General features: G+C 50.1%; 1 protein-coding gene and 1 long non-coding RNA gene across 5 annotated transcripts in view; one reads left to right on the top strand and one right to left on the bottom strand.

The window, feature by feature from the left end:
- Positions 1–26,248, bottom strand: part of SLIT1 (slit guidance ligand 1) — a 188,211-nt gene that overhangs the window by 96,060 nt on the left and 65,903 nt on the right. The window contains exon 1 of one of the 3 annotated variants that reach the window (XM_055352623.2): positions 18,404–18,538. The exons of the other annotated variants lie outside the window; for them this stretch is intronic. Coding sequence (XP_055208598.1) covers positions 18,404–18,438 — 35 coding nt within the window. The 5' untranslated portion in view covers positions 18,439–18,538. Of the gene's footprint in view, positions 1–18,403; positions 18,539–26,248 lie in introns of those variants that run through there. 3 annotated transcript variants of the gene reach the window in all.
- On the top strand, positions 8,595–13,367 carry LOC101145356 (uncharacterized). 2 transcript variants are annotated; one of them, XR_008668956.2, is made up of 6 exons: positions 8,595–9,210; positions 9,420–9,591; positions 9,686–10,203; positions 11,662–11,766; positions 12,138–12,375; positions 12,773–13,367. It is a non-coding gene; the product is annotated as an uncharacterized lncRNA (long non-coding RNA). The 2 variants fall into 2 exon arrangements; XR_175676.4 differs by lacking the exon at positions 12,773–13,367 and having other exon boundaries at positions 8,600–9,210; positions 12,138–12,597.

Below are 26,248 nucleotides of genomic sequence, written 5' to 3' on the forward strand. Positions count from 1 at the left end.
GAATAGGGCCTCCCTCACACCCACACTTTCCCTTAGGCTGGTGACAAGGGAGAATTAGGACACAAACAAGAAATGGCTGAAATGTGAGTGAGTGCTAAAGAAACTAGCAACAGCAAAGATGGGCATTTTCAGAAGGTGACAAAAACCACCTAGGAAAGGGCTGCCCCAGTGCTAAGACTGTCATTCACCTTCTGGAAAGGCAGCTAAGTCACCCTGCCCCCAGAGGACCTCCTGTGTCCTATGTAGAAGAAAGGCCAAGGCCAAAAAGCATGTTGACCTGTGGGAATAATTCAAGGCAGCTAGTACCAGAGCTTGTGCTGGAACCAGAACCTCCAGGGCCACTGCCAGGCCATAGGGGACCTTTGTGGGAATTAGAAAAAGGCATCCCTTCTTCAAGATACTTCTGTTTATTTGGAAATTGTCTAAATAAATGTGCAAATCTACATCTATAATGAGAATGGTGTCCTTTAGAGGTGGCACCCTTGGGCAGTGCACATCCTGAGCAACTGAACACAGTGACCCTGCATAGCTGTCTGATCCCACCATGCCTCCACCGACTGTATGGCTCCAAAACTAGCCAAATTCTATGCTCCTAAGGATGTCTCAGCCTTACTGATGATTACGTGAGGCCATGTGGCCCCTAATTAGGAAGACAGGAGGAGTTTCCACCCTAAAAAATGATACAATGTCGAGTTTGGGCACCTGGGTTAAATAGTATTCATAAGAAGAATGCAGCTGTGTGGAGCAGGTGACGGCGGCACTAGGACCAGAAATTGCCTGGTGTGATAAGCATTGAGCACAGTGCCTAGGGAGAAATCAGAGTCTAATAAGAAGTCGGGGAATGCATCAATCTATGACCAAATGAATGAGGGCATGAATATCTTTGAATTTTTTTTACAATTAATTAAAACTACTTTGTCATCTTATCAGTTTTTTCTCCCCTTGGGTGGAAGGAAGAACTTTTACAATTTATGGAATTATTTTAAACAAATAAACGCAAAAGAGCACATCTCAATAAATGATTTAATTCTCTGCTTTAATTCTCAACTTTAATTCTCTACCCTACCCCTGTCCCAACTGCCAGAAAGAGAGACAGAGAGATAGGCCAGGTGCAGTGGCTCATGCCTATAATCCCAGCACTCTGGGAGGCCGAGGCAGGTGGATCATCTGAGGTCAGGAGTTCAAGACCAGCCTGGCCAACATAGTGAAACCCCTTCTCTACTGAAAATACAAAAGTTAGTCAGGCATGGTAGTGGGCACCTGTAGTCCCAGCTACTAGGGAGACTAAAGCAGGAGAATTAGTTGAACCAGGAAGGCGGAGGTTGCAGTAAGCAGAGATTGCTCCAGTGCACTCCAGCCTGGGCGACAGAGCAAAACTCCTTCTCAAAAACGAAAAAAAGAGAGAGAAAGAAACCCAATTAAACTGCATCCATGTTTTCCAGCCAGAGTCCAGTTGCTGACCTCACTACATCCTAATGCTATTCTTATGGACCAACCACTATTTCCCATGGAAGGTCCCTCTTCTTGGGGCTTCCCGGGGCCTTCCACACCCATTTTGCACCTTGCTTCCTTGCACAGCTTCAGATGCCAACTCTGGGACAAGCAGGGAGAAGCTAGCATGTCCCAAATGAAAAAAGGGATAGGACTGAATCCCGTGCCGGGGAGATTCTTAGTGAGAACTGAAGTCCACCCAGATATACCGATTGGTCCCTGAAGCTATTCCCCCAGGTTAGAAAAGCCACCATACTGCAGCAGGAAGAGAAGTAACAGCCGCACTTGTTGAACCTGCGTCTGTGCCCGGCTCTATGACGGACATCATGTGGATGGAAAAATGCTCCAGAACCCGGTTCAGAGGCCCTCGTTTCCTGCACCAGGTGTGTGACCTTGGGTGCGTCCCTCTGCCACTCTGGAATTCCATGTCCCCATCTGAAGACACAGACGCTATCATCTCTAAAGCAGTGTTTCTCAGCCACTAATGTGCACACAAATCCCCTGGGGACTTGTTCAGATGGGCAGGTCTGGGGTGGGCCTGAGAGTCTGTGTTACCCCAGAGGCTGATGCTGCCAGCCACAGGGCACCCTTTGAGTTGAGAGGTGCAAGGTCCCTCCCGGATCTCACCTGGGGCTGTGCCTCCTCCCCAGTGGCCAAGCAGAGAAAGAATCTCTCACCCTGAGTGAGGCTGGCAGCTGTCCCCCTACCCCCTGCCTCTGCCCTGGTGTGCCAGGCACTCTGATTTCAGGCACCATTAGAATTTCAGCCCAGCAAACAAAACAGCCAGCTGCGGCCCGAGCTTAGGGACCCAGACCACTGCCTTCTGCTTTTTCCTTTCCAAATGAAATTTGAGATGTCACTTGTTTTTTTAATCACAAAAAAGGCTGAGAAAAGAAAATAAGTATTTCCTTCGTGTCTGTCTCTGCTTCCTGCCCCCACTCACTACTTGCCAGAAACTAGGCTTGACATCCTCTCGCCATCACGCCCTCGAGCCCCCCCACCAGCGCCCTGTTCCCTCAACCCCTCCTGCCCTCCCCACCACTCTCTGAGCGCACCTCTGGCAGAGCTGCCTTGCCAGGCTTATTTTTAACAGCTCTGATTGAAGCCGGGAGCCCGCTGACATTTACACTCCCTCATCATTATCAGCTCGAAGCTTCCAGCAGCCAAGCTAAAAAGGCTTCACGGAGCCCGAGCAGGAGGGGCCAGGAATGAAATGTCAGCGGCTCCTCACTCCCACCTCTTGCAGGGCTGCTTCACCACCTGCCCACAGCACAGCCCACCCGCCCCAGCTCGACCCCGAGAGAGGGGAGGCGGAGAGCCCCCTTCGCCCAGCAAACCCAGAAAAACCCAGGGGCCAGCGGTTTTCTCACTTCTAGTAACCACATTTTCTCTCTCAAAAATCAGGGCACGTGGTGTGATTTAGAAATGCCTGGGTGTGAAAAGACTCATAGAGGCAGAAAAATTAAATCCCATTTAGTTTTGTATTTAATGAGAGCCACCAACAAGCCCCTCCTGGGTGGCTTTATCCTCATTTGGACAAATTTAAACCGCCCAACCAGCTGTCTGCCAAACGTACAGCCTTCCTGCTCCTCTCTGGAGTTCTGTACCATCCAAAGCTCCCATTTTTTCTCAGGGATACTAGGAAGGCAAGATGAGAGTGCACAGTGCCTGGCACCCCAAAAGAGGCTGACCCTGCCTCCAGGCTCCTCACTAGCACCTGCCTAGCCTAGGCCAGGCTTCCACCCAAGGGCCTCCACGTCCTGCACACACACTCCTGCGTCTAACACTGCAACCACATTTCATCCTTACAGCTACTATGCTGATGGGCCTGAGAAAGAGGATCCCAGAGCATGGAGTGCCTTGATGCTTTGCTGTCTCAGGAGAGATTCACTGTTGTGTTTTATGTCTGCTAAGCAAGGTCAGAGTTCATGGGAATGCATCTGGCTCATTTGGAAACTTCACTTGTAGAAGGTCTCAGAGACCACTAAATAATTTACTCCTGGGTCATGGAGGAAATAATTTTTACAGAGAAAGCATTTCCAACTCAATGCACTAAAAGGTCACTTCATTAAGACGGTGGCGGTGGGGTGGGAGTTTGGAGGTGAGAACGATGCTTCTGTGGGAGGAAAAACTAGCTGTTAAAAGCATAGAAAGAACACCCACAGCTTAGATTTCTTTCTTTATCAAAGACGTCTTGCCTTCCCTACGTGGATGCTAATACAAAAGCAAACAATCTAAAACTTTTGGTAGTGGGTGTTTTTTAAGTCTCAAGGAGCCCCCTCCAGGAAGTCTTCCCTGACTTACTCCACTCTGATCATTCGTTCAGTTTGCTATACTGCAGCCCTCTGCTATATGTCCTGGTCTGCAATCTGCAGCCCCAGGCAAAATATTAAATTTCTCATTATTTCCACTATTCCAGGAAGGCCTTCCCCAGCCATACACATCTGTGGGCAGCCATCGGTCCTCTACTTCTCTGCCATGCCCTACAAAGAGAGATGGCAAGCTGTGTTTGCTTTGTTCAGAGTGCTTCCTTTCACTTCCACATGTACATTTGCAATCACCAGCCTAACGATTTTGTTAATGTTATCATGTTGATATTGCCATTTCAAATGAATCAGCAAGCCCAGTTTATAGTTCAATCTGCAAAATTCTGATTGCGCTGGCAGCTACCAGGGTCTGGCAAAACGAATAGCCTTGAACCATCATAGCTGGAACCACTATTCCCCAAGTGCCTTCCACAGATGGGACAGTGGTGGGGTTGTGCAGGGAATGTGAACACCCACACAGGCATAGCCCTGCCCTAAGGAATCCTGAGAAAACAGTGACCAGGATGACCCGGGGGGCTAAGAGTTCTGGGGCTCTCGCTATGGGCCGGACATGTGCTGAGTACCATTTTCTGTTCACAAAAGCCCTACTGCTGCTCCCAACTCAGAGCTGGGGAAGACAGGCTGAGGAAGTGGTAACTGGGATGAAGCCAAGCTGGTAGGCAGAGAGGGGCAGGGGCCGGGTTTTCAGTCAGAGAAGACACCCCTTGGCTGGAGGGACCTGGGAGAGGTGAGGGCTCCTAGGGGTACGGTGAGGACTTGGCGAGGCAGAGTGGGTGAGCAGAGGCAGGAAGCCCAGCATGTGCTGGGGCTAGAACTGAAGAGCCTGGTGGTCCAAGTGGTGTGCACAGAGAAACAAGCTAGGAGGTGCCTGGGCTGGGCAGGTGCCCAAGGCCTTTGAATGCCATGTAAGGGAGGGGAACTTGAACCCACAGCCACAGGACCACTGAAGACTTGAAAACAAGAGCGGATCAGCGTGGTGTCTCAGGAAGACGACACCTAGCACCAAGTAGGATGGTTGGAAGAGGGGAAGGGCAGAGGAGAGTCCCTCACGAGGCCACAATAGTTCTTAAAGCACCAGTGATGGGGCTCCCAATTCCCAAATGGAGGGATCTGACTTCCCCCAGAAAGGGACAATGCCTGGGGGCATGGAGGGCACGAGTATCACATGGCTGTCAGTAGGAACTCTGGAGTTGGCCTCACCAAGTGGCCCTGGACAGGACACTCAGCCCCTCCTGTCACCGGTTTCCTGAGCAATAAAGCAGCAGGAAATGAGACCAGGTCCTCAGGCAGGGATGTCAGGGGACCAAGGGAGCAAGAGTGTGTGACTTACCCAGCCAAGCACCTGGTTCTCAGTGCCCCTCACCATTGTTAGCTGCCATGATTAATGTGAATAGCAACAGGAGGTTGGAGTGGAGGCGCGGGGGGTGTCCAGTTTGGGGGGATGCTGTGACTGCCCCTCCCTCAGGCCACTGGGAACGTGAGACAGGTCTAAGAGAGGGGCCAGGGCTTGATGTGGGGATTCCTGGGGAAAAGGGAAGGCTGAAGTCATAGGAGGGCCTGAGATCTCAGGAAGAGTCCCAAGGAAGAGATGCAGGCAGCACAGGCACCACCGCACCAGGCTGGCCTGCCCCAGGTCGGCCACCCAGAGCAGCAGGCTCAACACAGCTGAGCGGGGCTGCAGCCACCTCGGAGTTTCTAAAAGTCAAAATTGCACAAAGAGAAAAAGACTCCAGGTTGGGGGGGTGGGGGACAGCAGGCAGTGGACAGGAGGAGAAGCTCCTGGATCTGTTGTACATCTGGGTAGGTGTCCATCTGTCTGTCTCTGGCTGCTGCTGGCTCACCTAGTGTCCATCTCTGCCTGTGGCCTGGCCCCCTTTCTCTGCATGTGTACATACGTGTGTGTCAGGTATGCAGGGAGCGGGCTGCTTCCAGTCTTTCCTTTCACTTATCCTTTTCGAGTAAATCCAGCTTGATGGTCCCCTGCCCTGACCTAGGAGCAGGGAAAGGCAGTCCCAGAAGGAAAGGGAAGCTATGGTACCTTCTCGCCCGGGGGAGGCCAGAGACCCCGGGCAGCGCCCCCACAGTGTCTGGTTACCATGAAATGGAATTTATACATGAAAATCAGAAGCCAGCCCAGGGCACACTAGTCACGGCTGTGACAGAACTGACAGCTAATTAGAAAGCTCCATTTGAGCCTCACGTTGAAAAGCCATTTAATAATTAAATGTCTTATCTGTATTTAAAATCTTCTGACAATATATACTTAGAGTGTGGCCAGAGAACCAATTTTCTCACTTCCATCACCCTAGAAGACATAATATTTGAATCCAGGCATCTCCCCATTGACAATAAGTGACATGATGTCACACGATTTGAGTCAGGAAGTGTTCTAGTGTTGGAGACCCTTCCTGCTGGCTCTTGGATTGATACAGCACAGAGACTTCGACTCAGAAACATGTTTGACATGAATACGCCCCTTCCCAAGTCACTGATCTGGGACCCGGCATGCAGGGAGTGGGTGAGGGGACCATCGGCCCCACAGGGGAGGCACAGCAGGAGTGGTTCACCTGTGTGCAGCCAGCAAGAGGTGCATTGATTGTACAGCAATAATAAAATTTTTGGCTGGGTGCAGTGGCTCATGCCTGTAATCTCAACACTTTGGGAGGCCAAGGCAGGAGGATCACTTGAGGCCAGGAGTTCAAGACCAGCCTGGCCAACATGGTGAAACCCTGTCTCTACAAAAAATACAAAAAAAAGAAAAAAAATTAGCCAGGCATGGTGGCACACACCTGTAATCCCAGCTACTCGGGAGGCTGAAGCAGGAGAATCACTTTAACCAGGGAGGCAGAGGCTGCAGTGAGCCAAGATTGCATCACTGCACTACAGCCTGGGCAACAGCGAGACTCTGTCTCAAAAAAAAAAAAAAATTAAAACAATAATTGTTATTCATTCATTAAAATAATGACCATAACAATAAAACCAATAATAAAAGTCAGTTCATTTTCATTAGCATCACACACTGGCAATTTTAAGGCATGTCAGTGATACAATACTGCTCCCCACCAGGGAGGGGCTCCCACTGCCACCCGTTGGTACGCCACTGCCTCGGCCTTAGGTGACCACAAGGGCAAATGCCCTGGAAGCCACAGGGCTCCCTGGCTTGCTCAGGGAGGAGAGGAAAAGTGCTGCTGCGTATTTCTAGGGACGGTGCAGACGCAGGCTGGTTTGGGCCCCGTGGGTATAGTCTGCCCACCTACAAGAGCATAAAACAGTAAGGGAATGGACCTCTCTGTGCATCAATGAAGCTGAACCCCTTCCTGCTGGCACTGAGCCCTTAACATTGCCAGTGTCCCCAAGGGGACTGTGGAGGCCACCCAGCACTAGGGAGGGAGAGTAAATCCCAAAGGCACATTCAGAAGCCTCGCAAGGAGACCAGATACAGGTGGAAGAGAGTCATAGGCCCCCCCTGGGGACACAGATGGAGTGTCTGCAGAGAAGAATAGAGAGGGAGTCACCAGAACCAGCTTCCTGGCTCCTCTTCCTATTGGATGGAGCACTCCTCCCCAGACAACCCAGAACACTGCTGCACTCACGCCCAGGACAACCTCTCAGGGAGCAGAAGGCTGTACTTACCTCTCCCCTCCTGGAAGCAAAACTTCTCTAGTTTCTCTTGCCAGCCAAAGAACCCCTAGTGGCAGAGTGCTCACACAAAGGAAATCAGACCCTGGGGGAATTTAAACATGAACATGTTCAACCCTCTCTTCTGGCAGAAGAAAAGAAAGCCCAGAGAGGTCAAGTGCCTTCTCTGGACTCACGCAGCTTGTTAGCTGGTGCTCTTCCCATCGCCCCCGCCCACCTTGCTGCTGGGAGCAATGTCGTGTCACAGAGCCATTGCAGTCAGCAGGTTATGGGTTTAGGGCCTGCCCTCCTCTGATAGCTGTGCCAGGGAGGATGTGCTGCACGTGCCTCCTGGCCTCAGACAGCAGCCTGGACTGGCTATGAGCAACCAAAGCATGGCCCCTGTACCAGGCAGCACCAGCCCTGCTCTGGGGGTGGATATGAGTTTGCATGTCTGGAGTGCTGAGCCACAACGCCTCTTGAGTCACAGTCAGTAAAACTAAATATCTCTCCCATGGTCTGATCACTGTTGGGACTGGCATGGACTATCATTAAATTCAGGAGTGTCATGGATCTTGGAAAATACTAATTGCTCCTAACCCAGCTGGGATCCTGCCCTCAGGGTGATCCCTATTTTCCTGGGATCAAATGTCACTTCTCAAAGGGTGGTCGTGGACCGGCAGGGTCAGCCTCACCTGGCAGCTTGGACGAGCAGAATCAGGCTCCTCCTGAACCTACTGAATCAGGACCTGCATTGACACAAGATCCCAGGGTGATGTAGATGCACGTTAAAACCTGTGAGGTGGCCGGGCGCGGTGGCTTATGCCTGTAATCCCAGCACTTTGGGAGGCTGAGGCAGGTAGATCACCTGAGGTCAGGAGTTCAAGACCAGCCTGGCCAACATGGTGAAACCCTGTCTCTACTAAAAATACAAAAATTCCCAAGCATGGCGGCGAGCACCTGTAGTCCCAGCTACTTAGGACGCTGAAGCAGGAGAGTCGCTTGAATCCAGGAGGCAGAGGTTGCAATGAGCCAAGATTACACCATTGCACTCCAGTCTGGGCAACAGAATGAGTAAGACTCCGTCAAAAAAAAAAAAAAAAAAACAAAGAAAGAAAAAAGAAAAAAAAAAGCTGTGAGGCACTGCGGGGAGGCACTGCAGGGACACGCAAAGGTGACAACCTTAGAGACTGCCAAAGCTCACTCTGGACACCATCAGAGGCCATCGCAGACTGTCCTTCACAGGATGTGTGTGTGACATGCTGCCATGATCACTCTGTAACAGTGTCACGGGGTGGATGGGGGAGGCCTGGCTCAGCAGCAGCTCAGGGTACTGAGTCGTAGATGACAGCAAGCTCAATGTGCACTGTTGTGTGATGTCACAGTGCAGCCACCAGGTTGGGAGACCTGCTTATATACAGTGTCCAGGGAGCACAAGGCCTGGGGGCCCACAAACCTGGGTCTGTATGCCCACTCTTCATTAGCAGCTCCAGGACCAAGTGCGGTCAGTTTTCTGGAACTTGTTTCCATATCTCCACTGTGATGTAAGGATGTGCATGGATCCTAAATGTGAGAAGCTGGCAATCACCAGGTCCCTGGCAGGTGCTCAGAGTCTGAGCTACCATCAAAATCAAGGGCACAGGGGGAGGCTAACTGCTTCTCTGAATACCCTAAGGGAGGCAGATCTAGGCCAGGTGACCAGGGTTTACAAGTCCCAGGACAGCAGGTTGGGCTTGGTACACGGAAGAACTGATGAGCAGCTTCAGTCATGCAGGTGAGACTGTATGGGCAGCTCTCCAATAGCAAGCATTCAGCAGGGATAGGTGCAAGTACATCAGGGAGTCCAGGAGAGGGCTGGCTGCATGCCTGGGAGGGGCAATGAGATGGGGAGTCGGGTGCTTCCTCATTTCTGCTGCTGTAAGGTAACGCCGCTGGCCTTCTCCAAGATCCAAACAGGGTCTCTTGCTTCCCCTCTCTTTGCAGCAGGACAGATCAGGACAAAGCCATGCTGGAGTGGGGGCCACACACCTGCTGAAAACCCCCAACACTCTTTTTCCCAGCAGCAGCTTCCAAGCAACTCCTGAGGCCCTCCCACCGCTTAACCAGAAAAGAACCCACCATTGGTCTCCTTAGTAACGACTTCCAAGGCCCCTTGGTGAGGATTTTAACAAGCTTCCAGCTCTCTCCCCAAACTGCCTAATTTTTACAACAATCAGACTCCTTTTTTCTCCTCTAAACGTTTATTTTAGCACATCTGAAAAGCGCACAGTGTGATTTCCAGACCCAAGTTAGACAGCGATTTCTTCACAAAGTGCAACGCCCTCAATTAATGAACCCTCTGGGAATGAAGTACCTTCTAACAAAAACATTGTTCAAAATAAAGCTGGAAAAAAACCCCACACAGCCCCTAGGACAGAGATGTGAGTGTTGTTGCCCAGTCACAACCATGACAAGGCGGTGTGGTTACACGGTAGGGTCAGAGGTGGGCAGTCTCCAGCCATTCCCAGCAGGGGACCTTGGCCAGTTACTTGACCTTCAACTTGGTTTCCTTGTCTGCAAGATGAGGATGATGACAGGCAACTCCCACGGCAGGAGTGCAGACTGCAGAACAGTCACTCATGCAGTAACTACCTGCTGAGCACCCCTGTGCATCAGGCGGCCTTGTTCCTGCGGCGGGGATACAGCAAGGAACACAGCCCTGCCCCGTGGAGCTCATATTCTGTGGGGTAGCGGGTGGAGGTGAATACTACAGAGAAGAATCAAGCAGGTGAGGGGTAAAAGCACTGGGGGTGCCGAGTGGGAGTTACCTTTTTCTAGGTGGCGGGGAAGGCCTTTGATCAAAGACCTAAAGGAAGAAGGGAGTGAGCCCCGTGGGTGTCTGGGAGAAAGAGTATTCTAGGCACAGAGAACAGTCAGTGCCAAGGTCCAGAAGCAGGAATATGCTTAGTGTTCATGGAAAAGCAAGGAGTCCAGGGTCACTGGAGTGAGAAAGGGGAAAAGTAGTCAAGGGTAGGGACTTTGGATATCACTGTGATGAAGCAGTAGCCATCAGAGGGTTCCAAACAGAAGAGTGACCTACATTTAGAAAATGACGCACGTAAGGCAGTAGGAACATGCCTTGCATGTAGTAAGTGTTCAATTAACATCAGCAACTGTTATACACCTCAGTTTCTATCCGGTCACTCCACACACAAGCAAATGTACGTGCCCACTCAGAACCCTTCAATAACACCCCTCTGCCTACTGACGCATCCCAGACCCTTCACTCTTGGATGCAAGCCCCTGTAACAAGGCCCAATCCACACCTCCAGCCGCCACCCCACCACACGTGCCCAGCTACAGCCTCCCTCTCCCTGAATCCACACATCTTCCCTCATCTTTGCTTTCACCTGTGCAAGTTCCTTCCTCCTCTCGGCACCTCCTGAAGTCCTACCCAACATCACAACCCATCTCAAAGGCCACCTCCTCCATGAATTCATCCCTCATGCATCCCCAGAGGGATGTCATGCCTCCCACGGATGGCCAAGCATGCTGGGTCACTCATGGATATATCTCATCCTCGACGCTGATCTCATCTCCCCAGGAAACCCCACCTCCCACCCCTGTCACCACCCATGAGATGGTGACCTACCAAGCTTATCTGCGGGGCTTAGCCCCAGTGCTGAGTAGGCCACTTTTAAATTCAGCTGAATAACACCAATAAATGCACCACTCCTATTTGGCCCCCTCCATGTGACAGAGACCTGGCCGATACTCAGCCAGGATGCTGAGGGGGCAGAGCGGGCTTCTTCCAGTGTCCTAGGGACCAGCATAATTATAAATAGAAAGAAGGGGGGCATGCCCCTTCCTTAACATAAAAAAGTCAGCAGGAAAAATAAATCTGACGACCACTCAGTTCCATTCACCACCGTCTCCGAACATAGATGCAGGTAAGTTATTTGACAAGATAAAAACAGGTCATGATAAAGAAGATGAGGAGATTCAAAAACACACACAAAAAGGCTGAGCGGGGCTGCCTGGCCACACTCAAGCTCTTGCGTCTGCAGAAAGGGCACCTTGCACACATAAATGAGGCCCCAGGAGCAGCAAGAACCAGATGAAAGGGAACCCAAGGCCCTCCTTGCCAAGTCAGTGGCAGGGAGCACTCTGGCTACATCACAGGGGCCTCCAGTGACCGTGGTGTAATGAGAGCAGGGAACATAAATCACCATCCCTGTCTTTACAGAAAACATATTAAAGACTGCCGAACTCACACAGGATTTTCTGAAGCGGGCAGAAGAGATGGCAGATGAAACCAGGATCAGAATCTAGAAGATGACTGCCTAACCAGGTGTGGATAAATCACAGGACCACGGGGCATCTCCGGAGGGTCTTGATTAAGGAGCTCGAAGTGAAAATGGGGCCAGGACACATGGACATTGTTAGCCGTGGCCCCTCTGGAGGCCACAGGTAACAACATTTCAAGCCATTTCACCAGGTTAGCCTCAGCCCAGACCAAAACAGAGAAATTGACCAGCCAGAAAGACAACCATACCCGGAATCTGGTCTGGAGGCCTCCGCCAAGGGCACCATCAGGTGGATGCCAGAAAAGGCATGCAGGAGGTCAGGATATGGGACTGAACCTCCAGGCAAGAAGGTCCCGTGGATGGTACCCATGGTGGGCATCCACCGGTTTTTGTTTTGTTTTGTTTTTGTCTGCAGCTTCTGCTCACACTACTTCCCAGGGACTTCCCAGTGGTAACCCCAACTTTTGTCTGGAGATCCGCCCCTCCCCAACTCTGATCTTGTGGTCAGGTGGAGATGACCAGCTCCAGGGCCAGCCCATCATTTTCCTGGCCATGGAGTCTAGTTCCAGATGGAAACAGAATCCCATCAAAGCCATTATGATGGTGTGAGACTTTTGAGGCAGAAGTTAACGTCATTTCTGGGGGACTTGGAGGTAAGGCAAGGTCAGAGCTGGAGCTGCTGTAAACATCTTGGGACATGAATGAAGAACGGGAGAATCAGAAATCAGGCCTATGTGGAAGAGACTAGGGGAGGGAGAGAGACAAAGAGAGAGAATGAATGAATGAATGAACGAATGAATGAATGAATGAAGCCTGGGCCCTCGTAGCATCATTTGAGCCCCTGATCAGGCCTCATCTGACTCAGGTCTGCCAGACTGCAAAGGAAGGAAGCTAATCGGTACTTAGTGTTTATCGCCCGATGCAGTGCAAGTGTTATTTCATTTAGTCCCTGCAATAACCCTGGGAGGTAGGCTTATTTGGGGGAAATCTTTATTTGTAAATAAGGAAACAAATTAAAGTTTTTGTTCTTTTTTTTTTAAACTTGCCCAGTTAGGTCATTCACACATGGTGGAGACAGGAATCTAGAGACCAGGGATCAGCCCCAAGGCTATGATCTTTGTGCTGTGCCGCTCTACCCCTGAGCAGACAGGCCAGAGGTCCAGAGAGGGCTGTGCTGGCAGAGTTCATACTTTGATAACTGAACCCAGGGTAAGCCTGCCCTAGAAATGCCAGCTCAAGGGACCGACAGGCATAATGCTCTTTGGGAGAGAAATGCCACATCTGCAGCGACACACATCCTAACACTGTCCAAGGACTGGGGAACCAGCGGAGGAGCAGCTGATAAATGTCAAGGCACACAGTAATCCTGGGTAATCCATTCAGAGCTGGCAGTAATCTAAACTTTCTGTACAGCAGTGACTCTGAGCTATCAGTCGCAATGCAAGAGGGAGCCTTGAGGGTCCTCCAGGATGTTTGCCAAGGGCACAGGCCCAAAGCCAGAAAAGGTACCCAACAGGGATACCATCAGGAAGATGTTGGAAACAAAAGATAAAGCACTCTACCTGGGGGAAGTACCCCAGCTGCAGGGGCCTCCTGGAGACATGCTCACCTGAGCTGGCTCATGTGCTGCTGAGGCTGGATGGAATGGCACATGGCAACATGCTTTGTCAACAGTAACGTGTTGTTATTTTAACTCTATGCTTAGTTTGTAAAGACTCACTCCCTCTCCTTTGTTAAATAAAACCCTCCTCTCTCCCGGAGTAAGGCAGGGCAGCTGGTCAAGGGATGCCACCTCTATTCCCTGGGCCTCCCCTTCTCCCCAGACACCTCGCATCCTAACTGCATCACACGAGACCCCAAAGCTCTGCTGATTCCCCTTGACACTGGAGCCCTTTTGGTCATGGACCAATTCCTGTTCTCAAAGACCTTTCTCTTTATGCCATAGAGGACTACTTGAAGAATACTAAAGAAAAACATGCCACCATGCCCAGCTAATTTTTGGAAAAGGAAATTGCAAGGAAATGCACAAGGAGCTTCCCCAAAGGTCCGGCTGGGAAAGCTCAGGTCCTGCCTTGCTGAGGCCCTGCCAAGGCTCAAAGACCCTGCCCCACCCCCATGTGCTGCCCTTTGAGCTGTGAGTAGGGTGGAAGACAGGGAGCCAACCCATGGGGCCAGCTTCCTGGGGAGCTCAAGCAGGAGCCGGGCTGGGGACAGAGAGGTGCCACTCCCACTGCCCACCAACCACACTCGTGGCCCACGTCACCCACACAAAGGAGGAGAAGACAAACCGAGGGGTTGCTAACCTGTGGGCAGGACCAGCAGCACTGCACAAAGAGAGATGAAAGGGGTGAGGCTCCAGTCCGGGGGCAAAAAGAACACTAAGAGACACACACACGTGCCCAGCTCTTCCCTACCCCGGGGTGTCTGCCCCAGCGTTCACTGCCTGAGCTGCCCTCCTTTCTTCCCATCTTCCCTCCCTTAGGAAGTCCTGTGACCCCTACCATCCTCCTCCTCTGTAGGGCTGGTTGTGCCCTCCCCTGGGGTGGCATCAGCACCCTGTGGGCGCCTCTGTGAGGACCTTCTGGAAGGTGCAGCAGGGGAGGTGGGTAGGAGGGTAGGCTCTCGTTGCTGCCTGGGTTTACATGCCAGCTTTGCCACTTCCTTTGTCACTTTAACCACATCACTTCACCTCTCCGTGCCTCAGTTTCCTCCTCTGTGAAAAAAGGAGAGTAACAGTGCTGAGGAGTGAATAAAATAGTTCCCAGGAAGCACTTGGCTCATGCAGGAAATGTGAGGTTTCATGCTTTTAACTTGTCCTTTTCCTCCACCAAATCAAGAGTTCCAGAGGGCCCAGGCTCCGTGTGTCTGCAGTGCCCCCAGCACACCCCAATATCCACCTCCCCCATGGCAATGGTGGAGCAGCCACCCAATGGGGCCCTCACGAAAGGCCCAACATGGCATCGGCTGGTGGTTAAGAGCCACATTCGGCCAGGTGTGGTGGCTCATGCCTGTAATCCCAGCACTTTGGGAGGCCGAGGCAGCAGATCACAAAGTCAACAGATCAAGACCATCCTGGCCAACATGATGAAACCCTGTCTTTACTAAAAATACAAAAATTAGCTGGGCATGGTGGCATGTGCCTGTAGTCTCAGCTAGTTGGGAGGCTGAGGCAGAAGAATCGCTTGAACCTGGTAGGCAGAGGTTGCAGTGAGCTAAGATCGCGCCACTGCGCTCCAGCCTGGTGACAGAGTGAGACTCAGTCTCAACAACAACAACAAAAAAAAAGCCACACTCGGGACTCAGTGGTCCTGAGATCACACACGGGCCCAGGGTCGGAGTGCAGCGACAAAGGACAAGTTCCTTTACTTCTTGAGCTTCGGTTTCCTCATCTGTAAACATGAAATAAAAATTATAATCTAAAAAAATAAATAAAAAGCCAGGCACGGTGGCTCACACTTATAATCCCAGCACTTTGGGAAGCCAAGGTGGGAGGATCACTTTGAGGCCAGGAGTTCAAGACCAGCCTGGGTAACATAAAGAGACCTCATCTCCACCAAAAAGAAACAGAAAAAAAAAAAGCCAACCTCACAGAGTTACAGTGAGAAATAGATGAAAAGACATTTCAAGAGCTTAGCACAATACCTGACACTTAGTAAGTCACAATAAATACAATGGATTTGTTTTTAGCGATAATGATGCCCGCACTCCTATCTGTAATGAGTAGAGAGTGCTCCGAGACCATCTGCAACCTCAGCTACTCTCTCCAGAGGTGCTTAAAGGAAGAAAGTAGGGCAGAAGGACTGCCTCCAAGATGCTCAGGGAGGAGAGGTGATCAGAAGAAGGTTCTGGAAACATCCCGACAGGAAACCTTCCCAGCGAGAAGCTGTGGGTTCCTGCCGCTCCCTGCATCTCTTGCTCTCTCTAACTCTGCCATCTTCCCTCTTCACCCCATTAGCCTTGTCAAACAGAGAGGAAGGGATGAAACGATGGAGTTTGGAAATTAACATTTCAAAGTAAATACTGGAAGAGTGCTGCCTGAGCCTTGGAGTGGCAGGTGCACAGAGGAGGGGTGAGGGGCGGGTCTGGCGTGTGTGCTCTCCACAGCTTTTGTGCCTGATCAGTCATCTTATTTCCCTTCTGTAGCACATTAAAGAGAAACATCGCCGACAAACCTCTCAGTCCCTGCCAAGCTGCTGGGTGCAAGCTGAGCCAGTGGGCAGACACAGCCCGGTCCTCCTGGCTCTTCTCTTGCAAACCTCCATTAAATGGGCCAGAAATTGAGGGGGAAAGAACGCTGTATTCAACTCAGTTTACTCATATACCACACCCAGGCAGTAGTTAGGACAGACCCTTAATGCCTTCCCAGAAGGGCCCAAACAGAGCAAAGGATCAATCCCTTATTCATTGACCCACTGTCCACCCAATAATCACTGAAACTAGATTTTACTTTTAAAATATTTGCTGGCTCCTTCTCTGCCTGTCATGGAATGAGGACATTCTGTGCCTGGGAAGAAGGAACAGAAACAATTCCACGGCTTAAAACCATATAGAGGTGCCAGCCCTTCACTCAATGCCTAATCAAAACAGTTCCGATGACAGAGCCTCTCCTCATAGGCTTTACATTTGCAAAATGATTTGCTAAGACCCAGTAGAGTTGATGCACGTGCCCATGACCTAGCAATTCCACTCCCAGGTATTCACCGAAGAAGCTCTCCCAACTGTGCACCAGGAAGCACCTGCCAGGATGTTCCAAGCATTATTTTCACGGAAAAACCTGAAAACAATCCAAATACATACCAAAAGGAAAGTGGGCAAATCGTGGTAATGCCACATAATCGTGAAAAACGCACGAACCACAGTCCACATCATCATGGATGAATTTCAGAAAGGTAATACTGAGTCCAAAAAAATAAAAAATAAAACCAGCCTGTTACAAAGGAATATACATAGTTTGGTTCCTTTATGAAAAAGTTAGAGAATAAGCAAAAGTTAAGCTAAGGCTTACATATATGCATCTATGTAGCAACACCAAAAAGGAAATCAAGGAAGTTATAAACACAGAAGTCAGTAGAGAGGTTCCCTCTGGAGCTGAGGCTGGGGTTGGGTTGGAGAGGGCACGGGACCTTCCTGCAGCTTTGCTACGTTCTTTTGCTTAAGTTTGGTGGTGAATTCATGGATACTCATTTTATTATTATGCTTTGCCACTAACATATACATCAAGACACATTCTAAATTTTCTTTTGTTATCAAAAAATCATTTCTAAAGCATTATTTTCAAAAAGAGGGTTGGCCGGGCACAGTGGCTCATGCCTGTAATCCCAGCACTTTGGGGTAAATCACCTGAGGTCAGGAGTTTGAGACCAGCTGGCCAACATGGTGAAACCCCACCTCTACTAAAAATATAAAAATTAGCCAGGCCTGGTGGCAGGCACCTGTAATCCCAGCTACTCAGGAGGCTGAGGCAGGAGAATTGCTTGAACCTGGGAGGCGGAGGTTGCAGTGAGCTGGGGTCGCACTACTGCACTCCAGCCTGGGTGTCAGAGCAAGACTCTGTCTCAAAAAAAAAAAAAGAAGAAAAGAAAAGAAAGAAGGCTGACCCTAATATAGGTAAGGACATCTGAAGGCAAAAAGGGACTCCAAATGCTTCAGACGCCCAGCCAAGAGTCCGAGTCATTAAAAACCACAGAGACAAATGAACAACAATAGCTGTATTCACTGAGTGTCCATCATGTCATCGACACACACTAGAGTCTACAGAGATTATTCTAATTCTCACAGCCACTTTGCAAGATGGTTGTCATTATAACCGTGGAAACTACAGCTCTGATAGGTGAAGTGACAAGGCCAGGGTCATCAAGCTGCTCCCGCCGCGGAGAAACCAAACACACCCCGTCTGTCCACGCCTACAAAGACTGCGTCTTTCCATGATGCCAAGCAGCCTCTCAAATATTTATAGACATAAATGGTGAATGAACCAAAGTGCAATTCAATCCAACACATATTTATAAATATTTATAACCAAATGTTTTGCTTTGATAATGCCTATTCTCTGAAGCGCCTGGCGTCAGACAAACAGGGCTTTTGCTGCGGGAGCCTGCTGCAGCTCACCTGGGAGCATTCACTCGTTTCCATGAACACACGCTTATGTCTGCGCTCACATCCGTACCCAGATGGCCCACCGCCCTGTTACTCATCGTCTTCAATTTAACACACCGTGAAAATAAGACTCGGGTGTCCAGGGACCACAGGATGCTGTTTGTGAGGGAATTTGTGCCTCTCTGCTGCCTAAAATCTGCCAGAGGCTCCCCATCACTTTCAGGATTAACGCCAAGCCCCTCAGCAGAATGGCATGTCCTGGCTGAACGTGCCGAGCTTGCCCCTTCCCACTCACACCCGCACCCTGACCTGACAGCTCGGCTCCATTTGCGGGTTCTCAAATTTATCACGTTCCCTTCGCTGTCCAAGGCTACACAGGCTGTTCCCCCTGTCCTTCCCTTCGTCACCTCTCTCTTGGCCTAGCTAAGGTCTCCTGGACCCTCAGAGCCCAGCAATGATGCCCCCTCCTCTAGGGAGCCTCTGCCAAGCTTCACTGCCAAGCTCCACCACTCCCTGACAGAGCGCCCTGTGATACTCACCCCTCGGCATCCACTACTCCCCGACAGAGTGCCCTGTGGTACTCACCCCTCAGCACCAGCTCTCTCTGTTTTCTTCTCCATCCTCCCGTGGTTCTGAGCTCCCCTTTCTGCATCCACAGCCTGTAGGCTGGGAGACGTGACTTCAGAGCATGTTATAAATAAATGTGTGTGTCTCCTGGGCCTCAGGTCCCAGGACCACATAAAGCAATGGGCCAGGACAGATAATCTACACTCATGGGCAGGACCTGTGCTGAGCCTTCACAGCACTATCCAATTTGATCTTCACAACCACACTATGAGGTACTACCATCCCCATTTCACAGATGAGGCAATTGAGATTTAGAAAAGTCCAGTATCAGGAACAAAACCACATAATCTGTAACCCAAAACTGTTTAATTCCAAAGCCCATGATTTGTTATTAATTTGTTTTTTGTTTTGTTTTGTTTTGTTTTTTTGAGACACAGTCTCACTCTGTCACCCAGGTTGGAGTGCAGTGGCACAATCTCTTCAACCTCTGCCCCTTGGCTCAAGCAATCTTCCCACCTCAGCCTCCCAAGCAGCTGGGACCACAGGAACATGTCACTGTACCCAGCTAATGTTTGTATTTTTTGTAGAGACAGGGTTTCACCATGTTGCTCAGGCTGGTTTCAAAATCCCGGGCTCAAGCAATCCTCCCACCTCAGCCTTTCAAAGCGCTGGGATTACAGGCATGAGCCACCACGTCCAGTTATTAAATGTTTTAAATAAGCAATTGGATGCCACTAGGATCTTGAAATCAGAGGACTTTAGACCTGAAAGGTATCTTGGAAAGCAATATCAAATTTAGTGGTCATTTTTGTGTCCCTGATCATTTTTTCTAATCATCTACAAAGATGCATTAATTGATTATAATTATATATAATTTGATATACAGCTTCTTGCAACGTCAAAGGATTTTCCATCTGAATCAGCTCTTCTGAACATTTTTCTTTCTTTTTTTGGGTTTTGTTTCTGTTTTTGTTTTTGAGATGGAGTTTCAATCTTGTTGCCCAGGCTGGAGTGCAGTGGCACTGCAACCTCTGCCTCCCAGGTTCAAGCGACTCTCCTGCCTCAGCCTCCCAAGAAGCTGGGATTACAGGCATGTACCACCACACTCGGCTAATTTTGTATTTTTAATAGAGAGGGGGTTTCACTATGCTGGTCAGGCTGGTCTTGAACTCCTGACCTCAGGTGATCCACCCACCTCAGCCTCCCAAAGTGCTGGGATTACAGGCATGAGCCACCATGCTCAGCCCCGAACATTTTTCTTTTAGGTTTTTTTTTCTTTTTTGACGGAGTTTTGCTCCTGTTGCCCAGGCTGGAGTGCAATGGTGCGATCTTAGCTCACTGCAACCTCCACCTCCTGGGTTCAAGAGTTTCTCCTGCCTCAGCCTCCTGAGTAGCTGGGATTACAGGCATGCACCACCATGCCCAGCTAATTTTGTATGTTTAGTAGAGACAGGGTTTCTCCATGTTGGTCAGTCAGGCTGATCTTGAACTCCTGACCTCAGGTGATACGCTCGCCTCGGCCTCCCAAAGTGCTGGGATTACAGGCGTGAGCCCGGCCTCTTTTAAGATTTTTAAGGTGAGTTTTATGGGTCTTCCAAAGGGTGGCCTGACCTGGTATAAAGACATGCCCACGGTCACATGGAGAGTCTTACTACACTCCCAGGCGGAGCAGGGGTGGGAGTGAGGCATTGAGGGGAAGACATCCACCCCACTACCAGGTGCCTGAAGCCACTCCAGCTCTCCCAGCGCCTCAGGATACTCAGGGACTGTCCTAGCAAGGCAGGAAGTGAGGACAAGGGACCCAGCAAAGGAGCACCCACCTGCCCAGCTTCTGACCACGTCACAGTGTAACTGTCTATGGTGGTAATGTTACAAGCCAGGGGAGCAAAGGACAATTCACCGCAACACTTAGGGTCAACATGGAGCAGCCACGGAGGCCCTGAGTCCTCTCAGAAGCACCGACTCCCACTGTGGGGCCTGCCTACGGGAGGCCAGCCGGTGGAAAGGGAGCCCAAGTGAACATAGAAACAGCAGAGGGAATTATTACACATTCTGAAGTCTTCCTAGTAAGATCAAAAGTACAGGCTGGGTGCAGCAGATCACACCTATAATCCCAGCACTTTGGGAGGCCAAGGCAGGAGGATCATTTGAGGCCAGGAGTTCAAGACTAGCCTGGGAAACAAGACCAGCCTGGGCAACAAAAATTTTTTAATTGATTGGGTGTGGTGATGCACACTTGTAGTCCCAGAGTCCCAGCTACTCTGGAGGCTGAGGTGGGAGGATCAGTTGAGCCCAAGAGGTTGAGGCTGCAGTGAGCCATGACTGCACCACTGCACTCCAGCCTGGTGACAAAGTGAGACCCTGTCTCAGACAGAAAAAAAAAAAAGTCCAAAGTAGGTGATGGAGTCATCTACCTGGATACTTAGAGTCATCCCTTAGCTCAAGGAAGAGTCCTAAGGAAGCTCGTCTCCCTAGCCTTCTCAAATCAAAAAATAAAAATAAAAATCCAAGCCCTCACTAGCTGTGTGATGTTGGGCAAATTCTTGGCTACTCTGAATTTCAGTTTCCTCCTCTATGACAATGGGGATAATAATAATTCCAGCCTCATAAAGTTGTTGAGAGGATTCCATAAGATAACGATGGAAAACCCTTAGCACATGATAAATGGCACCTCATGCTGTTGTGACGATTCCTGCCATTACCCATGACAGTCTCTGCTGTCTGTCTTGTTCACCATCAGTGCCTGGTGTCAGAGTAGATGCTCAGCAAATAGCAGTGACCTGGCAGAGCACAAAAGGGTCTTTCCCATTGCGACATCAGAGGCCATGTGAGCTTCAAGGAAACATTTGGATCATGTAGTTTGAAGGCTGGCCCAGTGCAGGGGCCCCTTCCTGGCTTCCCTGTAAGGTTGGTTTAGAGATTGCCCACCTGGGCTCTGCTTGACCTCGCCCAGGGCCAGAGAGCTGACTAATGCTTGAGGCTCAACATCCACTCCCAGCCTGCTGTTCCTTGGAATTGCCCTGAGACCTGCCTGCTGGTAGTTATCCTGCTTCTTCTGGAGAACAGAGAGTAAGCCCACTCATTCCCATGGCCCACATCCATGCCTTCAAATCCTCTCAGCAGCTCTGGAGACCTGAAACCTCTCCAGTTTCTTCACTGACCCCTCACAGGTCCGGGGGCCAATTCTGGGTGCCTGTAAGTTTGCAAATGTTCTCTGGAGATGAGAAGCATGGAGCCAGGCACCACAGTCCGAGAAAGGTGTTCCCAGCAGCCCTCAGCTCCCTGATGGCTCTCACTGACCAGGTCTTCCAGGCCTGGAAGAGCCCTGGGCATCCTGACCCCTGAGTCCCTCCTATCTTTCTGTCACTGGGTCATTGCTGAGGGGAGGCTCAACAGCAACTGCAGCACTGGGCACCTGGGCATCCTGGGTCCTTCTCTAGAAATCCAGTCCCCACCTATGCGCCACCCGGCCTTCTCACTGTACTGTGAAAATGGTGTTTCTCTGCCCTTCCTTCTGAGGAGCCAAGGCTCAGAAAGGAAGCCTGTGTCAGATTCCAAGTCTTTTGAAAACAAAGAAAACATAGACTCCTCCCAGGAGGAGTGGGGCACCAGGGATAAAGGGAACCTTCCCATAAGATCAAAGTGCTCTGTCCTTGATGGGCAGAGTATGAGAAGCAGGAGGCCTAGTTGACAGAGCACAGGCTCTGGAGTGAAACCTTCATCCAAACCTTGGTTGTGCCAATTCACCTGCTGTGTGACCTTGGGCAAGTTGCCTGACCTCTCTGAGCTTAATGTAAAAGTAGAATCAACAAAATACATTTCACGGGCTGTTGAAAGATGAGAATGAAATAATATATGGAGAGTCCTGGTGGCAGCCTGGGTCAGACAGGTACTGAATAAGTCTTCAATTATGATGAGGAAGGAGGAAGAGGAGGAGGAGGCAGCAGTAGGAGACGAGAAAGAGAAGGTGAGAGAGAAATAATAATTCAAATAATTCATCCCCACCCCACTTCACCTCCTCCCTCCAGCTAGAGAAGACCATCTCCTGAGCTAGCAGAAGCCCACTGCAAGGATTCCAGGTTCTTCCTCCTTAGGGCCTGTCCGGAGCCCTGGGGTCAACACTGCTTTCCTAGCTTCCCCAGAGGAGGGAAGAGTGGAGGCTGCTGATGAGGAGCACCCACTACCCACAGGTCTAGCCCGGCATCCTGGGCCTCCTCCCTGAGCTGCTGACCAGGAGCCCATCCTGTCTCCTCTATGCCTGGCGGGCAGTGGGGTTTCTGTCCCTGGTCCAGCTCATTTCAGGAGGCAGTGGGGCTGGGGGCTGGGCGTCCTGCCCAATTAACACTCTCAAGAATGCCAGCGAAGCAGCTGCCATGCAGTCGGGCTCCCCAGGGAGAGGGGCCCAGGTGTTCCTGCCTCCTCTCTGGTGCAGGCTGGGGGTGGGAGAGCCTGTCACCAGGCCTGGTCCTCACCCCAGAGCATCTGGGCTTCCTCTGTAGGAGTGGGGAGCATCTGGCAGCCCACATCCCCTCCATCCCCAGCCCACCATGGAAACGAGAGGACGGATGGGCTCTGGAGCTCCAAAGACCTGGGATTCACTCCTGCCCGCCCCCTCCTTCCACCCGTCAGCTTGTTACCTGTCTGTGAAATGACAACACACTCTGCTGCCCACTGTTGCGAGGTAACAGGAAAGCATATGGCTTGGAACTTGGTCCACAGTCAATACCCAACACTGTTTTCTCTCCCTCCCTCCCCATCCCTAACTACAGTGGGTGGCAGAGACATGCCAATACCTTGCTTCATAGAGAGAGGAGAAAATGAAATCAGAAAAAAAAGCAATTTTTTCTCTGTGTTTCTATGAGCAGAGACTTAGAAAAACACTTGACATGAAGAGAAGTTCCAGGGACATGAGTTCCGACATCAAGGAGCCCAACCCTGAAAGATCTGAGAATAAAGCATGTGAAGTGGGTGTGCAAAGAGCAAAGCAGGTAAATTAAAAAAAAATTACAGGGAGATGAAGGACTAAGAACAACGTCTATTAAATAATTATAAGGAAAGATAGCTTCCTGTCTCTAATAACTTATTTGCTTGGAAAATTTGCTCCAAACATACTCTCCATGTCGATATTTGCTTGACGTTTGCTTGCATTTAGCTAGCATAATAAAGGTGTTTGTCTTCATGTTAACAACAAAAAAGGGATATGACTATTCAAGGTTATAAATCCACAAGGGTGTGGATTTCCAGGAACAACCCTTGAGGCTCTATAGCATACTACTGCCACCTGGTGACAGTGTACCTAAATTGGAGGGGTAGAATTTGAGAGTATATAAATAATCTCTTTGGTTGGTGAGTCTGAAAAAGTCCATGAGGCTTGGGCCATGCAAGTGACCCACATGCAAGTCACTCAGTTACCAGCAACTATTTTGAAAAATCAGTGAACTAAGATCCACTTCTGGCTCTCCCTGAGGACAACTCATTTCCGAGTTACAACCTGAGTTCCTTCTCTGTGAATGAAGGAGGGGCCTAAAAGACCTCTGAAGTCACTGCCGGCTCTTATATTTGAATGTTCTGTAAATGTGTCTCAGAATGAAAGCTCAATGAATACATTTCAGAAACCCCAGGGGGATCTGTCAAAATGCAGAGTTCTGGTTCCAGCCTCAGATTCTCAATAAGAAGGTCAGGGGTAAGGCTCTGAAATCTACATTTTTTAATAAACAGGTTCCTCATTCTCTAGTGTTTGAGCATGGCTATTCCAAATCTTTGCATTTACTATTTAAGATTCTGCTTTATTAAATTGAGACGTTCTGAGGTGTCTGGCCCCATCACAGTACCCTCACATTTCCTGAGGGCCCGAATATCACATAATACTCAGTGCAGCTTTACAAGGACTATATGGTATAAGAAGGTTTTAGGCCCATTTTGCTGATGGGGAAATTGAGGCTCAAAAAGGTGACACGAGCAGTCCGAGGTCACAGGCTGCGTAAGCTGGAGCTGGGTTTGAACCCTCAGCTTTAGGATGCCCATGAACTTCCCAAAGAATGCAGGGCCTTCAGGACTTTGTCCTCCACTTCTTGGTGCAGCAGGACTTGGGGTACTGACCTAGCCATGGAGTCAGAGCCCACTCCCCACTTTTAAGGGCTTTCTGCAGGCTTCAGGCACACTCCAGACTCCAGCCCACGCATCTCTTGGCCTCCCTTGGCATCTCCTGTGCCACCCATCAAAGCGCTCCTCTATCTCCAAAATGGCCGTCGTAGGTTCTGACCTTCAATAGAAAAGGCGAAGGTATGACCAAACCTGTTCTCACCTCTTCTGCCCAGGAGAACACACATTCTTAAGGGGGAAGGAAACGGCTCGTCTTTCCTGTAACTGCTGCTTCCACTTAGAAGACATACCGAATGATTCAAACCTCAGCTCTGTCACACACCAGCCACGTAACCTTGGGCAAGTTACTTAACCTCTCTGAACTATACATAATTTCCTCACCAGAAAAAATGAGGATAAAAGAATCCTCTCTTATAGGATTGCTGTGGGGATTAAATGAGACAGTACATATAAAATGTTAGCCATGACGACTGGGATATAGTAAGTGCCCAATAAATTATAGCTAAAAAACAAAAGGCATACACACACATGCACAACATATGGCTTGGAGAGAAACGGAAATACATCCCTGCTCTGACATGTGTTTCACTCAGGCATGCACAACGTGACCCCGAAGCTGGAAGTTTCCACGCAGCCCAGCAGCGATGGGCCATTCAGGCAGGCACTGCCTGGGGTCTCTTGTGTTCCCCTGGAGGGTCAGTGTTCTAGCCTGGGAAACGGGTGTCTGGCTAAAGTCAAAATTAGGAAGAATTCTCCGTCCTCACCACCCCTCTTACCTTCCTGTAAACCCATGGGAAACTCCTCAGGGAACCCCACCCTCACAGGAAGGTCAGGGGTCAACTCATCACCATCCTATTGGCACAGAAATGGTGGGCAGATCCCCCTTCCCCGATCCTCCCAGGTGGGAAGTGGGTTTATTTCTCTTTTAATGGAAAGGGGCGGGGGAAGCTAGTGGGCCTGGCCAGCCTGGCTGCTGCCTCCGTGTTCTTCAATTACAGGGACAAAATGATTTGATGCAGGAACCAAGCCGACATCTGGGTTCCAGTTAGCATCTGACATGGGGCCTTGCTAATTAATCTGGAAACGTGAATTCACAATGGCTCAAATCCGAGCGCAGTCAGGGAGAAAGCCAGCTGATGGGCCGTGAACAGAAGGTGGGGTGCAACGGGGCGGTGCAAGGAGGTCATCGGGAGGGTCTGGGAGGACTCAGGAGACGGCGCCTTGGGTTCACCCATCCTCCCTGGCTTTGCATCTGACCCCCAGGGACAGGCGGGAGGTGGCTCAGCAGCGGTGGGGAGGGCCCCGGTGGATGCCCACTCTGTGTTGGCAGCCAGTGAGGAAGACAAAGGGACTCAAACATTTCACCCCATCAGCTAGATCAGTCCCTTCGTTCTCACCTGGAGCAAATATGCCCAATGTTGGCAGATTGGCCCATCTTCCTGGGGCTTCCAATTCTTCCTCACTTAGTCTTGAAAGTTTAGGAGGAAATACATATTTTTTTTCCAAAGGGATATATATATATATATATATATATATGTATATAGATTCAAAAGTACTTATCAATTTAACAAACATTTATCTGTCAGTTACCTTCTAGTTGAGACTTTATTGGGCACCATCCATAGAGCTAAGAGTTTTACATTACGACATTTAATCCTTATGAATACCCAAAGAAGTTTTAGCTCCATTTTACAGTTGAGCAAAACAGGACTCAGAGAGGTTAAACTAGTTGCCTAGGACTGTACAGCTAGTAAGTGCAGG

This window comes from Gorilla gorilla, chromosome 8 (assembly GCF_029281585.2).
Source record: "Gorilla gorilla gorilla isolate KB3781 chromosome 8, NHGRI_mGorGor1-v2.1_pri, whole genome shotgun sequence".
Classification (NCBI taxonomy): domain Eukaryota; kingdom Metazoa; phylum Chordata; class Mammalia; order Primates; family Hominidae; genus Gorilla; species Gorilla gorilla.